Below are 16,620 nucleotides of genomic sequence, written 5' to 3' on the forward strand. Positions count from 1 at the left end.
TATATGCAAGTTTCTCTAATAAAAAGTCACTTTACCATCCTATCATATACCAAACAACAATTGATTCACTAAATTTCTCCTCAAAATATGTACACGTAATTTTTTTGTGACTTCATATATGTGCTGAATCATCCTTTTATTTTTTTTTTTTTTTTAAAGATTTTATTTATTTATTTGACAGAGAGAGATCACAAGTAGGCAGAGAGGCAGGCAGAGAGAGAGGAGGAAGCAGGCTCCCTGCTGAGCAGAGAGCCCCATGCGGGACTCGATCCCAGGACCCTGAGATCATGACCTAAGCCGAAGGCAGCGGCTTAACCCACTGAGCCACCCAGGCACCCTGAATCATCCTTTTAAAGAAAGATCCAGCTTATAGATACATTTTTCTATTTTTTATTTCCTAGAGTAAATATTTTCTTAACCTAGCTGGAAAACATTCTATATTAATTTCTGGTAACTTTGGAAACACTTTTTCTCTTTAATTTTGGTTTCAACAGATCTTAAAGCTCAAACTTTAATAAGATTAAATGTGTTAAATTTATTACTGTTTGGGAGAATCCATTGATTAATAACCAGTTAGAAAACATCCAGTAAAATCAATATGAAAACTTCTCTTTAACATCCTAGAAAGTAAACACACAAATGGAAAGCTAGATAACTAATAAAAGAGATGAAATCTAAGTAAATCTAGACTTCAAAACTAGAAGGCAAAAACAACTTACATGTATTAACAAATTAATATAAAAATGTTCAGAGTGTAAATAATACATGTAATATTTATAATACTATATAAGATTGCTTACAAACACTCCCACAGCAACTAGTAGAAAAGTACCCGCTATCCTTCTTTTACTGGGAATTAAGCCAGACTTTTTTTCCTAATTAACTCAGTATTTTAATATTGTACATTAAAAATATATATATGTCTTTTTGTGTGTTTGTTTTTATTTAACTCCTCTTTGGGGAATAATAAATTCTGAGAACAAATGATAGGTGAGAATCCAAAAGGACTAAAAATAACATGGTTCAATCGGTAATATGAACGTTTTATAACTTACTAAAATGTTTTTGGTGTATGGTTATGATTTCTCAACCCAAGTTTTATTCTCCAAGCTAAATACAATGATAACAGAAAGCAGGAGAGGTGTAAGAACTCTGAAAGAAGAAGTTCAAAAGCTGGACGATCTTTACCAACAAAAGGTTAAGGTAAGAACTTTGCCACAGTTTGTATAGGTAAGCTTTGACCTAGTCTTACATCTAAGTAAACATTTAAGCTTAACTTGTGTTTAAGTTTAGTCTAATCTTCTAAAGTTTATTGTAAAGAGTTATTTTGTCCTTTTAAAGGATTTTTTTCCAGGAATTAGGCTGTTTCACATGAGAACACATTTATTGTTTCATTAATATTGTAGACTTGAATATGAGATTCTGTATCCTTGTAAGACCAAAACATGTTTTAAATGTAATCTCTTCTATCTTTTTTAGAAATTTAGTGTTAGGTACTCCTAAAGCATAAACCTCCAATAAGGCTTGTGTATGTGATTGCCTGGAAAGAGTTATAGCAAACTGACTAACTTGGCCAAATCACAGAGATATTTTATATGAAATTTAGAATGTGGGAAAAATAATAGGATTCTTTTCCCACCACCTCTAATCCATCCACCTTCTCACCATGTTTTACTTAGGGAAGCACTCATGTGACTCTTCATTACCATTTATAAAACTGACAAGAGAATTTTAGTCATACTAATATCTTTTACTTAGTTACAGCAACAAAGTATTAGGAACTGGAAATTTTCTCTTGGCCTTGTATTGCATTTAGGGCCTATACATTTTGTTAAGTAGTGAGAAATTTTTAGAAAATACACCAGCTAGTTGGTAATCATTGTTATTTTCATATGTTCTCCATGACAGTACTTGCATTTGTCCTCTTAAAGCACTTCAGTGAAAGCCTTTCATATTTCATCTTAACCTAAGAGTTGATGACTTTGGGCTCCTTTTCCTGTGCATATTTCACATATGTGAAATAAAGGTAGTGTGAAAGTTACCCACATTTTTGCATGTATAAAAGACCTCTTGATGATCATAGGAAATATTTAAGTCATTATCCTAAGGTTTCTTATAGTACCTACCTGAAAATACCGCTGAATGAATTCCATACAAGGCCTGTTGAGAAGGTCATATTTAGGTTTACAGTATAAAATTTCCAAAAAAGCTTTTTAAAGTCTCATACATGTAAAACAGTACACATTCTGAGAATATAAATGATGGTGTAACCTGATTTTTTTTTTAATGTGTTACATATATATGGTATGTGGAGTATAGTATATGAAGTATATAGAACACAAACATTAAAAATGATAACCATACGCTTATCTTGATAGGAAGCTGAAGAAGAGGACAAAAAATGTGCCAGTGAGCTGGAGTCCTTGGAGAAACACAAGCATCTGCTGGAAAGCGCTGTTAACGAGGGCCTCAGTGAAGCTATGAATGAATTAGATGCTATTCAGCGAGAGTAAGTTCATGTAACCAAGATTTATAATGTTTATTTCAGATTAATTATTTAACATTTCTGTAAAACCAGATCTATGTTTATTAGCTTTAATTTATATTATAGAGCTACATGGGAAAGAGGAAGTAGTGAACACAGAAAGAGCCTGTAACTTGAAATACTGTCCCTAAATGTATTCTGCTACTATTATAGCTATTGCCTCCTAAGAAAACATTTATTTTTACATATAATTAATAAAGGGCTTTTAAACACTGAAAACAGCATAAAATTTTCAGTCAGTTGAAATACTTTGGCTATTTGTTACTATTTTTAAGATATTTATACTTTCTGGAAATTATATATACAACAAACTGTATCCTGTAAATTATATGATCATTGTGCTATAACACATTATGTGCCCTCATAATAATCACCACACTGCAAAATCATGCAATGAAAAATCAGGACCTACAGTAAAATTGGGATTGGGCACAACACTCAAAATCAGCCAGTGACACACATAAACAAAAGATGGGAACCTAACTAAAATGTTAGCACAATTGTACATATGTTAAATGTTTAAGAAGTACATAATGCTATGATAAATATGACACTTTATTTTAAAGAGTCCAGAAGTTTGCCTGGGAAAGGGGCATTCAAAGGGTTGCAGCTTTTAAATTATTGAAATGAGGTAGAGGGAGAATTATCCAAAATCAGATGGGAAGTTTTAACACCAGAGGTGGATGCATGTGACTCATCACATAATGTAATGAATTGAGGGAGCTGGTACACATTTGAGGTGTGTGTTTATATGTTTTTATATTCCTTTGCATCTGGATTCAGCTGAGGGCAGTTTTCTGCATTCACTTAGTGTTTCTCAAGAAGGAAATGGCATAGGGACAACTGTATGACTCAGCTGAAGAACATGGAACTTTTTTTTTTTAAGCATGCAACTCTTGATCACAGGATTGTGAGTTTGAGCCCCAAATTTATTAAAAATAAATAAATAGATAAACAGACTCTAAAAAAGAAAAGAAATGTCATAAGCAAATACAAATTTTTGCATTATGGTCAAATTGCTGCGTAATATTTCAATCCAAATGGAGCAAATGCGTGTTTCCAAACAAGCAGCAGAACTAACTCTATATGCTACATTTCTTAGTTCTTCATTATCAAATTACACATTGTCAAGTTTTCCCTCTTGGTTTCCATATTATTTTAAAAATTACATAGAAAGAGTTTTAGCCACATTATTTATTAACAGTAACTAAAATGGTGACATCCTTTTTTAAAGGGTATTCTGCCTTTGTGTATATAATTTTCTCATGCAACGCATAGAAAGTCAATATACTGAATCCATAGGCTCTTTTTTTTAAAGTCTTAATTAAGTGACCCTCAACTAAAAAATTCTGACTTTGAGATCTGAAGTACAACCCTTAAGAAAATCACACCTCTTCATTTGCTTATTTGTAGTTTAGGGATAAAAAACTCAGCTGAAGCATTTTTTTGGCTTGCAGTCTTTGTTTTTAATTTGAATTTGCATACGTAAAAAAAAAAAAAAGAGAGAGACTCCCACTCCCCATTCAAATGTATTGAATGCCTTCTCCCTGAAAGCATTTAAGTTTACAACCCTTTTGGAGATTCAGTGAAGACCAATTGCCCCCAAGTTTTGTATGTTAAGGCACAAGGTTTTGGTGCTGTTTTGTTTTGGTGCTTGCAAAGGATCTTTGAAAATGTTTTTCCGTCTTAATGGCTGAGAAGCAAACAGCGCATATACCAAACACAGTCTGCGTTTATTGAATATGAAAAGGAGAAGTGAGCTAACTAGAACTGATGGATTAGGGGTTTTCTCCTAGACAACTCAAGCAAGAGTTTTTATTCTACAGATACCAACTAGTTGTGCAAACCACAACTGAAGAACGACGAAAAGTGGGAAATAACTTGCAGCGTCTTTTAGAGATGGTTGCTACACATGTAGGGTCTGTGGAGGTAAGTGTATGAAGGTCTTTCCTACATTCTAATGAAGATTTTTTAAACTGTATTTCTATTTTGTTTCTATAGAAATTAAATGATAAATTTTATTTTTTTTGATAAATTTTATTTCTATGGAAAATATATTCTAGTAAAAAGTTATCAGAAGAGTCCTGTTTCGTGGTATGTAAGGAGCATCTGCATTTCATAAAACAATCTGTTTTGTTCACGTAACAACAACATAAACAACATGTAATGGTATTTATTACATCAATAGTATATAATCATGCGCCAGGCCACATTCTACATACTGAAAACATACCAGCACGTTTAAGATTTCAGTAAGATTAAGATGAAAGAGCATGGGTTATGACAAATATTTTTCCTTTCCATTAATTTCGTGTAAAGTACTTATAAAATATAGAATGAAGTACTTATGAAACGTGAAGCATATCTTTAAAGTTCAAAAATAATACTAGTCCTCCAACCTGCTGTACAGAGCCCAGAAGCCAAGCTAAACTGCTAACCTTTAAAATTCCAGGGTAGTCTATTAGGTGATAATATATTGTCAATTGTTAATAGTTTAAGAGAAAAAAATAACCTCATTATATCACATTGTTAGTCTTCCATTTATTGAAAATAGCATGTGATATGCTATTTCTCCTCCTTTCTCCTAAAAGACATTGAACTGCATTTTCTTGTATGCTAGTGTTCTTGAGTGCTTGGTGAAAAGAACTAAGAAAATAAGCTGGATCCTACATCAGAAAACCTGGCTTCTCCCCGCCTAGTGGCTCTATAACCTTTCATAGGTTCTTTTTCAACAAGTATTGTTAATTTGAACCACAGACCAGATAATTATATGAGTAATTACTTTCTTGTTCTCTCAAGGATGATGTATAATAAATGCATAAGAGGAAAATTCATTCCCAACCTGTGATGATTGGCTCAGATTGAGAAAGTCTACTTATATGTATCATTTTGCTGCTTTTGGTCTTCACCTCCTCCATCTGTGTAATGAGAGGGTTGTACTAAATCACTGCCAACATCTTCACATCTCTATTCTCTATAACAATTAGTTTGACCTCAGTGTTAATCCGATAGTGATTTATCACAAGGGATTTATGTGAAAGGAAACCACAACTGTTAAAGTTTTACTCAGTTAACATGAAGTTAGATTTGAAACCCTAATGATTATTACTTTTTAGTTTCTATTTAGTTCATTGTTGTTCAAGATCAGATGGCATTTTCAGAGCACTTACTTTGCACTATGTAAAAATTACAAATAGCCAGTAAACTATGGAAGGAGCCCCTAAAGTCAATCAATCATCTTTAAAACCTAATGTGAGGAAATTTTACAAGTGATAAAATTAGACTGTAGAAAACAGAGGACTGTGGATCTAATGGTATCTTTAAATGGGGTATTTTTCCTCTGAGGTAAAACGTTTCCTTGGGCAGTTCCTGGTTGTAGCCCCATGCAGATCCTGTATGTGTCTTGATATTCTAGACTAGGAGAGAGCAAACTACAGCTCACAGGCCAAATTGTGCCCACAGGCTGCTTTTGTAAATAAGTTTTATTGGAACACAGACACTTCATTCACTTCCATACTCTTTATGGCTGCATTCCCACTACAGTGGTGGGGTTGAGCAGTTGCAACAAAGGCCGTTTGGTTCACAAAGCCTGAAGTATTTGTTATTTGGACCTTTACAGGAAAAAGTTGCTGACGCCTATTCCAGAATTCTACCTTCTTGAAGGGCACAAAATCTTTTTTGTCTGTTAAGATGTTCAGAAATTATTATTAAGCCCTAATAACAAACCCATTATAGTACTGATGCATATAAACCAAGCTCTGACAGAGTGCAGAAAAAGATGGATAAGCATAGACAGAAGTTATATTTTTAAGAGAGGTTGTATTGCAGACTAGTGGGGTAAAATGAATTGTTCAATTAATGGATTTGGGATTCCTGCCTTAAAACATAAACAAAAATCACTTCAAGATGGATTAAGAAATTAATGTGAAGCTAAATTTATTTTTTTGGAGAGAGAATGAGGGCTGGGGAGAGGGGCAGGGGAACAGGGAGAGAGAACCTTAAGCAGGCTCTGCTCCCAGTACAGAGTCCAACATGGGGCTTGATCCCACAACCCTGAGGTCATGACCTGAGCTGAAATCAAGAGTCAGACACTTAAGCTACTGAGCCACCCAGGCAGCCCAAAGTGAGGCTAAATTTTTAACTTTCGAAAAATTATGGACACTATTTTTATTCCTCAGGAGTTGTAAAGTAGTTCTTAAATTAGACACAAAGAGTAAAAACCACAAAAGTAATTATTTATAAATTCACCTTTGTTAAAATTAAGATCTCTACATCAAAAGACAAAGACTGGAGGGACACCTGGGTGGCTCAGTTGGTCAAGCTTCTGCCTTCAGCTCAGATTATGATCCCAGGGTCCTGGGATCAGCTCCGCATCCAGCTCCCTGTTCACTGGGTAGTCACTTTTCCCTCTCCCTCTGCCCCTCCCCCCCCCCAGTTGTTTACTCTCTCTCTAAATAAATACATATATAAATTTTTCTTTTTTTTTAAGTGGAAAGGCAAGCCACAAAACAATAATTTTTTAAGATAACTAATAGTATCCAGATACATAATGACCTCTGATAAATAAGTACAGAAGGTGGGCAAAAGACTTGAATGGGAATTTCACAGAAAGCTAAGGTGGCCAATAAACAGGAAAAGATCTACCGCTTCCCACCCTCAAGAAATTGGCAAAAAAATTAAAGTTTGGGAATACTAAATGCCAGCAAGAACATAGAGAAATGCAAGTTTTCCTTTATACTACAGGGTTGCAAACTGATGTTAACAGTTTTAGAAAACAAATTTGCAATCCCTAATAAAATAGTGCAGTTCCATTCTAGGTATTAAGCTAAATTTTTACACGTGTGCTAGAGTACTAGCACTATTAGTACTAGTACTATACTAGTTGAATAGTATCCTCTCAAAATTCATGTGTATCTAGCATCTCATCATGTGACATTTGAAAAAATAAGGTCTTTGTGGATGTCATTAGTTAAAATGAGGTCATAATAGATTAGGTAGGTCCTCAACCTAGGGACCAATATCCTTATAAGAGTCCATGTGAAGATGGAGGCAGAAATTAGAGTGACACAGCTGTAAACTAGGGATTACCCAGAACTGCTAGAAGCTGGTAAGAGGTAAGGAAGGATTCTTCCCCTAGAGCTTTCAGAGAAAGTGGCCTTGTCAGTATCTTGATTTTGGACTTCAAGCCTCCAAAACTGTGAGAAAATAAATTTCTTAAGCCATATAGTATGTTAAAATTTGTTATAGTATAATTGAAATAATAAAAAACATAACCCAGCATATTAATTTCCTGTTAGTGCTATAACAAATTACCACCAACCTAATGGCTTAAAGCAACACGGATTTATTTCCTTATATATCTAGAGGTCAGGAGTGTAAAATGGGCCTTCCAGACTACAATCTTTCTAGAGACTAGATGGAATTTCTTTGCCTTTTCCCTTTTCTAGAGCCACCTATACCTCTTGGTTTGCAGCCTCTTCAAAGCCAGCAGCACAACATCTTCTATCCCCTCCAACTGCTTTTCTGTCCTTACATTTTCTCTTTCTGACTCTCACATTGCTGATTCCCTTTTACCAAGACCCTCATGATTACATTGGGCCCACCAGGATAATGCAGAATGATCCCCTTTTCTCAAACTCCTTAACTTAATCACATCTGTAAAGTTCCTTTGCCCTGTAAGATAATGTGTTCATAGTTTCTGGGAATTAGGCCATGGACATCTTTGAGGAGGCTGCTATTCAGCCTACCATAACTGGAAATAAACTAAATAGTAAAATGGATAATAAATATTGGTATGTTCATGCAATAGAAAACTATTTGGCAGTACGTGAATAAACAAGCTATCTGTATTAACATCAATGAATCGAAATACTGGGTGGAAAAAAGGCATAGAATATTATATTTAATATCATTCAGTAAATATGAAAGATAAAACCTGGTACCACTAAACTAGCATATTGTCCAGAGATACATACATATCTGTGTGGGGCAGGGGATAAAAGTATAAAGAAAAACAAAACATTGTTGAGAGTGGTTGGCTCTGGGAAGAAAAATGGGGATATGATTAGGAAAGGACACAAAAGAGTATCCCTTACATTCCCGGTTCTTACAAATGTTACCACTTGTTTATATATTTTTAAAATAAATTAATGTTTCTTCTCTAATCATTGTTTTTACTAGAAACATCTTGAGGAGCAGATTGCTAAAGTTGAGAGAGAGTATGAAGAATACATGTCTGAAGATCTCTTGGAAAATATTAGAGAGATTGGAGACAAGTATAAGAAGAAAGCTGCTCTAATTAAGCCTTCTGATGAATGAAGATAAAATATTGATTATCTAAACAAGAACTTTATTAACAGTGTAAATTTTTAAATGTCCTTTGTAAGTTCAAAAAATCTCTAACATATCTTATACCCCTCCTTACAATGAAGTCTTATGACCGTATCTTCCCAAGCCTGTGAAATATTTTTATATTTTTTATAAACCTAGTTTGTTAATTTAAAGTATGTATAACCCAAAATTATGGTAACTTGTTAGATTGTTATCTTTAGATGTGAAAGACTAGTTATATTATGCATCCAGAGTTAATAAAATTATATCAACAAAGTGTGTTTTTCCCTTATTTCTCAATCTAACTTCAGATGGTTAGAAGACAGTTATTTTTATCTAAACCAGGAAGCAGCAAACGGCCAAATGCAGTCACATCCATTCATTGACACATCATCTATGAGTACTTTCACAGTACAGTGGCAATGTTTATTACATTCATTAGACTGCAGGCCCAAAAATTAATTATCTGGCCCTTTACATAAACTTCTCCAGTCCCTGGTATACGCTCTACAAAGGCTGGGGCTCTACAGACTGTCAACATTCTGTAAAAGAGCTACCACTGAACATCCTAGTGATACTGCTGCCCTTCTCACCAGAACATTCCCTGTGGCTTTCATGCATGGGTTGTCCTCAAAGTCCTCCTATGAAACCCTGGGGACTCTTCTGCCTTCACATTGTGTGTTGCAGCATTTTCACTTCCCTCAGCCTTTCTGTTTCTTCCTCTACTCTCTGCAAGGGCAACACAGGCATTTCCATTTGACTGAGTAATAGCCATCATCTTATCTATCCAGCCTCCTCATCAGTGAGTTTACCAAATCTGCTGGGGTCCTTTACAGGGTGTTAAATTCTGTATTCTGAAAAAGTATCCCTAAGCCAGGGAATTCTTGCTTATTGAACTTATGTATTAAGCACCTTTGTGGTACTGGAGTGGAACTGGAGATATTGATATGAACTCATGGTTTGTAATATATTGATTCAGATAGAAGTATTTAGATATATGTATGTATATAAATACTTATATTTTCTAGCTCTGTCCTTGGGGAAGACCTGGAAGCATTGGCACATTAGGAGCAACGAACATATACAGTGCTCAAGCTTTGGTTTCCAAATATTATTGTCCATTAAAAAGGACCAGTCATCCTTGGAGAACTGGCCGATTCCAGGGATTGAGCAGGGAAAGTAAAGACTAGGCCTGAAACATTGGATTGTGCCACAAAGTAAGTGAATACTCAAAGAATGACAGAGAAATGTCAAAAAAGGATAGAGGAGTCAGCCGGAAGGGGGCTCCCACTGGTCAAACCTGGGACAATTTAAACATCAAAATAAATAATGATAGCTATAGATTATTACCCATTGATTAAAGTAAGAATCCATGGGCCCATAGTCATATAAACAGTAGAGAAGGGTAAGTTCTTTGAGTAGAATGCCAAGTGATTAGTGTAGAAGTAATGAATAATAGAAGTTAAAAATCACTTTGCATGTAAAATTTTCTAGAATTAGAAGTTAAAAAAACACTTTATGTATAGCAGCGTGGTTACAGTTAACAATACTGCAGTGTGTATTTGAAAGTTGCTTAGACAGTTGATCTTAAGTTCTCAGCACAAGAAAAATGTGTTAACTGTGTGATGATGAATGTTAATTAGACTTAGTGTGGTGAACATTTTGCAGTTATATGAATACTGAATCATTATATTGTACACCTGAAACTAATATGTCAATTATTTCTCAATAAAAAAAGCATTTTTTGGCAACTATCATAGTAATAATTCATCAAGAGATATAGATACTAAAACTAGTAGGTGAAAGCTTAGTGGTATTTATATAGTCCCAAAATATCTTCCCATTTCTTTTTTTATTTTTTTAAAGATTTTATTATTTTTTTATTTATTTGACAGAGATCACAAGTAGGCAGAGAGGCAGGCAGAGAGAGAAGAGGAGGAAGCAAGCTCCCTGCTGAACAGAGAGCCTGATGCGGGGCTCGATCCCAGGACCCTGGGATCATGACCTGAGCTGAAGGTAGAGGCTTAATGATTGAGCCACCCAGGCACCTGATAGACTATATTTTAGAAGAGTCTTAGGTTAACAATGAAATTGAACAAGTGTGATTTTTAACTCTACAATCAACAAAAAGCAAAAATACTGGAGGGGGGTGGCATTTAGGGTGGTCATCCCTACAAAAAGTCATAATCCCTTGCTCAGTTTCCAGATATGGACCATTTTCAGATTTGAATCCCATTACTAAAGAGGAGGTAGCTGAGTCTTTAGGAGGAAGGACCTAGCAACATTATGGCAAATGTATATGGTGATGACTCCCCCAGTCCTTCCCTGAAAGAGACCCACAGCCACTTATTTGAATGATTGTACAGTGTGAAAAGAAGACTAACCAAACTGTTTTAGGATTCTTTGACACAGGATCTGAATTGACATTTAACCAAAAGCACCAACACAGATGGCCCTTCTATGAGAGTAGGGCCTACAAGGACTAATTAATGGAGTCCTGGCTAAAATCTGGTTCATCATATACCCATTGGGTCTATGGACTTACCCAAAGTTTGCTTCCTCAACCTCCAAGTACATAAATGAAGTTGATATATTTGGGATTTGAAGAATACCCCACAACCTTATAATCTGTCCCTGGTATGCAAGCATAAAAACTGTAATAGTGAGGAAAGCCATATGGAAACTGCTGCAACTACCAGTTTCATCAAGATAGTAAATAAAAATAACATCAGATACCAGGAAGGTTAGCAAACTTTAATACAACTATTATAGAAAGACCTGAAGAATTCAGAGGTGACAAAGGATTCACTATCATATCTCCATTTGATTCACCAGTCTGGTTCTCTCAGAAACAGGATGGCCCCTGAAGAATGACATAGATTAAAATGATGAATAAGTTTACAGGCGTAAATGTAAAACATTTCCAATTCAAGGCAAGTAATGACCCCCCAAGTTCTGACAGGGAAATACCTGGTAAGAAAAGAAACTGAGCAAGAAGCCTTGCATTTTGCCAACCCTATATGATTAGCAAGACAGAAGTAACAAGTGGATGGGGTACCTGGGTGGCTCAGGGGTTAAAGCCTCTGCCTTCAGCTCGGGCCATGATCCCAGGGTCCTGCAATCAAGCCCCGCATCGAGCTCTTTGCTCGGCAGGGATACTGCTTTCTCCTCTCTCTCTGCCTGCTTCTCTGCCTACTTGTGATCTCTGTCAAATAAATAAATAAAAACTTTAAAAAAAAAAAAAAAAGAAAAGAAATATCAAGTGGTCCAAGAACTCTTGCCAGCCTCTAGAGAAATCCTGGAATAGTCAGTTCTTACACATTAACACTGCACATATCAAGAAATTGATGATCTTGCAAGTTCTCACCAAGCCAATGGATTTCTCCTCTATAAACATGTCTCACCTTAGTTAGAACATGACTAAACCACACGTACTAAGGATTTAAATCAAAGATATATGCAGGGTTTTAAATATATAAAGAGAACACTTAACTTGAATATAACATCAAAGTCAGCAGCAAATTCTGCAATCCAATGCTAAAGCAGATAAATGATAAACCTCTTTTCAAAGGCTTATTCTAGTTCCATGAGGCCAGCAGGAGATGAGGCAAATGTATACTTCTGAGTCATCTCATGAAACAAATGCTGTGAATCTTCTTGCAAGCCCATTTAGAAATGGGCAGTGAATGGAGGGGCCGACTTGTCCTTCTTCTGCTTGCTGATCCACATTTGCTGGAAGGCGGACAGTGAGGCCAGGATGGAGTCCCCAACCCACACTAAGCACTTACTTTCAGGAGGAGTGATGATCTTGACCTTCATTGTACTGCAAGTCAAGGCAATGATCTATTTCTGCATCTTATTGGCAATGTCCCACCAAACACACCATGTTGACATTCAGGTCCTTCTAAATGTCAACATCACACTTTATGATGGAGTAGAAGGTGGTCTCATGGACATGGTCTCAAGGACTCAACACCCAGGAAGGAGAAAGGAAAGAGCTCCTCTGGACACCAGAGCCACTCATTGCTCATGTGATCACCTGGCTGTCTGGATGCTCATAATTCTACTGGACAAAGGAGGACAAAGTTGTGGCCATCTCCTGCTGCAAGCCCAGGGTGATATAGCAGAGTTCTTGTTGATGCCATGTATGTTTTTTTTGCTCAGTGGTAGAGATGAACCTATACCCATGCTCCATGAGGATCTTTATGAAGAAGTCAGCCAGGTCCCAGCTAGCAAGGTCCAGACCCAGTATGACTGAAGCTGGGTGTAGCCCTAGTAGATGGACACCCTGTGGGTGACCTCATCCCTAGGGCCCATTACAATACCAAAGATGTGGCCAGAGGCATAAAGGGACGGCACAGCCTGGATGGCCACATACCCGACCCAGGTGTTGAAGGTCTCAAACATGATCATAGCATTCTGTCTGTTGCACTGCACTTGATGTTCAGGAGTGCCTCAGTGGGCAATCCTAGGCACTCCTCCAGAACAACATGTAGCTCATTATAGAAGGTGTGGAGCCAGGTTTTCCCCAATTCATCCCAGTTGGTGATGATGCTATGTCATGGTCAGGATGCAGGAATTACTCTGGACCCTGTCACCCATGTAGCTGTCATTCTACCTCATGCCCACCATGATGCCCTGGTGTTGGGTACCTGATAATAAATGGGAATATGGCTAGCGGTCATCATCCCCAGCAAAGCCAACTTTACACTTGACAAAGCCATTGTCAATGACTAGTATGATTTCTTTTTGCATTGCAATCTGTGGGGCCTGGGAGCAGAGGTGCCAGGAGACAGAGATGCAAGAGCAGAGGGAGTGCAGGCTGCCTGCAGGAAGTGACGTCACAAGTCTTTGTTGTGTTATCATTGTCTGCAGTTTCAGCTCCTGACTTCTCTTTGTTCTAGGCATTGTTTTAAATAATTTTAAATTTCCACATGGAAGAAGATTTGTCCCCCCAATTTTTAGTGATTCTCAGTTACATTGTGTTGTTAATAGAGAATACTGTCTTTACTATTTACTGTTTGGATTTGCTGAGGCTTTTTGTGGCCTAATGGTTTTTGTGAGTATTCATGGGCAATTGAAAGAGAAGTGCATTCCCTTTTAAGGATATTTAATTGGATATATTATCAATCAGATCTACCTTATCAACTATATAACTAAGGTTTCCATAATTATTTTTTATTTACTTGACCTCACATATAATGAGACACATATTGAGACATATATTGAGAAAGACAATGTAATTTTATCAAGTTTTCATTAGTAAATGGTAATGTTCTTTAGGGAAGGGCAAAACTGAATTCAGGCAGTTTGACTTCAGAACCTCAAATTTTAGCAATTATATCATGCTGATTTTTGTGGGCGTTCATCAGACTTTTCTCTGTGTGGCATCTCTGGGGTGTCAAGCCATTCAGTAGGAGGAACAGAGATCTCCCAGGGAAAAATAAATAAATAAATAAATAAATATAATAAATAAATAAATAAAATTTTAAAAAAATAAATAAAAAAATAAAGGATTGTGAGAACATGGGAGTTTGTGAAGCAATTTAGCAAGGTATCCAGGAAGTCAGGTAATTCTCTGAGGAGCTGAAGAATTGAAGAATTGTGCAAAATATAACACACCTAGAGAGAAAGGAACTGTAAATTAATGGAATATTGGTCAGTGAAGTTGCTGAGGGTGTGGCCTACTTAGCAAGGTTACAGTGTGATTGGGCGGGGGGTGGGGTACAGTTAAGTTAGGGACTATAAATGGCTAGTGTCCAGTAACAGAGTGGTTAGGGACAAGCTCCACCAACAATTCATAAAAGGGTTATGATAGTGAGATAGTCATGGCTTACAGACCTCCCAGCCTCTGACTGGGGAGCAAGATAGGAGCTCTGAAGCAGGAGACTCCACCCACCAGATAACTGCAGGAGTAGGATACAAATGGGGAAGGCCCCTGAGTTGTTTGCCTGTGAAAGGGAGGCAACAGCTCCATTGTGGTGGAGGATGGAGTGATGAGTAGCTCTCTACTGGCATGGCAAGACTTTAAGCAACTAAGAAAGGAGAAAGGTGTCTGTGCTGAAGAAGCTAGTTTGTTTACTAGTAGAAATGAGCTCACTTGAGGGATGTAGTTTGGTAAAATGTCTAAAAGAGGACACAAACCAGAGCACTATAGTTACAAGGAAAAATTACTCTCTGCTTATCTTTAGGCCTCAGAAATAGGAAGAATATTTGTTCTTGGGCGCCTGGGAGGCTCAGTTCATTAAGCGTCTGCCTTTTGCTCAGGTCATGATCCCAGGGTCCTGGGATGGAGCCCCACAGTGGGGGCGGGGTGGAGGGGACGTCCTCTGCTCAGTGGGGAGCCTGCTTCTGTCTCTCCCTCTGCCTATGGCTTCTCCTGCTTGTGCTCTTTCTCTCAAATGAATAAATTTTTAAAAAGATTTTATTTATTTGACAGAGAGAGAGAGAGAAATAGCACAAGCACAGAGAGGAAGGCAGAGGGAGAGGGAGAAGCAGGATCCCTGCTGAGAAAGGAGTCCCACGTAGGGCTTGATCCCAAGACCCTAGGATCATGACCTGAGCTGCAGGCAGACGCTTAATCAACTGAGCCACCCAGGAGCCCCAATAAATAAAATCTCAAAAAAAAAAAAAAAAAAGAAAAAAAGAAAATATTTGTTCTCTACAAATTAGTTGCCCAAGACCATAAGAAAAGGCCTTTCTTCTTTACTCACAAGGATGGATAATGCAAAACTCCACCAATATGCTAGGGAATAAATGGAATGGTTGTAAAACTGATTTCCTAGGTATCTGACAGTTTGGGATTGAGGAAGATGAGATTAGGTCTGTTTGAGAGGCTTGGCTCCTTAGGCTCGAAGTTATTTGGACTATGGAAAAGGAATTCCAGATCTGCTCTCATACTTTCACTTTAATGCCTCATACCCTGGAAGAGAAATATGGAGAGGTGGAACAGCTGGTTACTTGAAATTATCCCTTCTCAAGCAAGCAAGAGAAGATGTGGAATTAAATCAGGCCAGAAATGAAGTTGGCTGGAGGAGGGGGGAAGGTTGAAGTGGCTCTCACACATCCAGCAGGAGCCTCTGGATGAAGGCGATGGGTAAGCAGTTGGTGCCAAAGGCAGCAAATCCCCTATCAGCCTGTGGTGATACTCTTCATCTGTAGGTGAAGACAAGGGGAGTAATTTGGTAACTAGCAACTGAGAACAGCATATCCTGGTGTCTTTCCTTACAGAAAGTTCTATTCTGGGGCAAAGAAAGGGAATTTGGGGAGCTTCACCAAGTGAGGGGCATACTGTGGTTTCTAGGGAAAGGGAAAATAAGGGGACTCCAGTTCTATGGGAGAGTCACTCTGAGAGATGAAGAAGTCACCCAGAACTAACAAAAGCCAGTTAGAGCCCACCAACCAAAGAAAAGGTCATCAGGTCATACCTGATGTTTGTTGTTAGAACTGATCATGGGATGTCTCAGTAAGAGAGGACAGGGTTGTGTTTGTGCTGGTCATTTCTAAAAAGGGATGAGTTGTTCACTATGCTTGTAACTGCAGTAGGGTCTTCAATGTGTTTTGTTAGAAACTTCGTTCTGTTGACCCAAGTCCTGTTGAAAACATTGTTTATCACAGTCTGACTGCTAGCAGAATTGTGCTGTCCTTTCTCAGGCTGGGATGAGAGTAAAGGTCCTGGTTGAGAAAAGTAATTTGGCTGAGTGGTAGGCCATAGAAAAACCTCAGTAGGTTGTAGCTCTAGAGGA

At 37.3% G+C, this 16,620-nt stretch overlaps 1 protein-coding gene and 1 pseudogene across 3 annotated transcripts in view; one reads left to right on the top strand and one right to left on the bottom strand.

Annotated features, from left to right (window-relative positions):
* Positions 1 to 16,620, top strand: part of NDC80 (NDC80 kinetochore complex component) — a 66,593-nt gene that overhangs the window by 39,422 nt on the left and 10,551 nt on the right. For 2 of the 3 annotated variants that reach the window (XM_032310603.1, XM_032310605.1), the window contains exons 14-17: positions 1,111 to 1,203; positions 2,379 to 2,509; positions 4,372 to 4,474; positions 8,726 to 9,151. In XM_032310603.1, coding sequence (XP_032166494.1) covers positions 1,111 to 1,203; positions 2,379 to 2,509; positions 4,372 to 4,474; positions 8,726 to 8,863 — 465 coding nt within the window. In that variant the 3' untranslated portion in view covers positions 8,864 to 9,151. Of the gene's footprint in view, positions 1 to 1,110; positions 1,204 to 2,378; positions 2,510 to 4,371; positions 4,475 to 8,725; positions 9,152 to 16,620 lie in introns of those variants that run through there. The other variant, XM_032310604.1, reaches the window with a different exon arrangement.
* Positions 12,545 to 13,630, bottom strand: LOC116571495 (annotated as a pseudogene).

Source organism: Mustela erminea, chromosome 13 (assembly GCF_009829155.1).
Source record: "Mustela erminea isolate mMusErm1 chromosome 13, mMusErm1.Pri, whole genome shotgun sequence".
Classification (NCBI taxonomy): domain Eukaryota; kingdom Metazoa; phylum Chordata; class Mammalia; order Carnivora; family Mustelidae; genus Mustela; species Mustela erminea.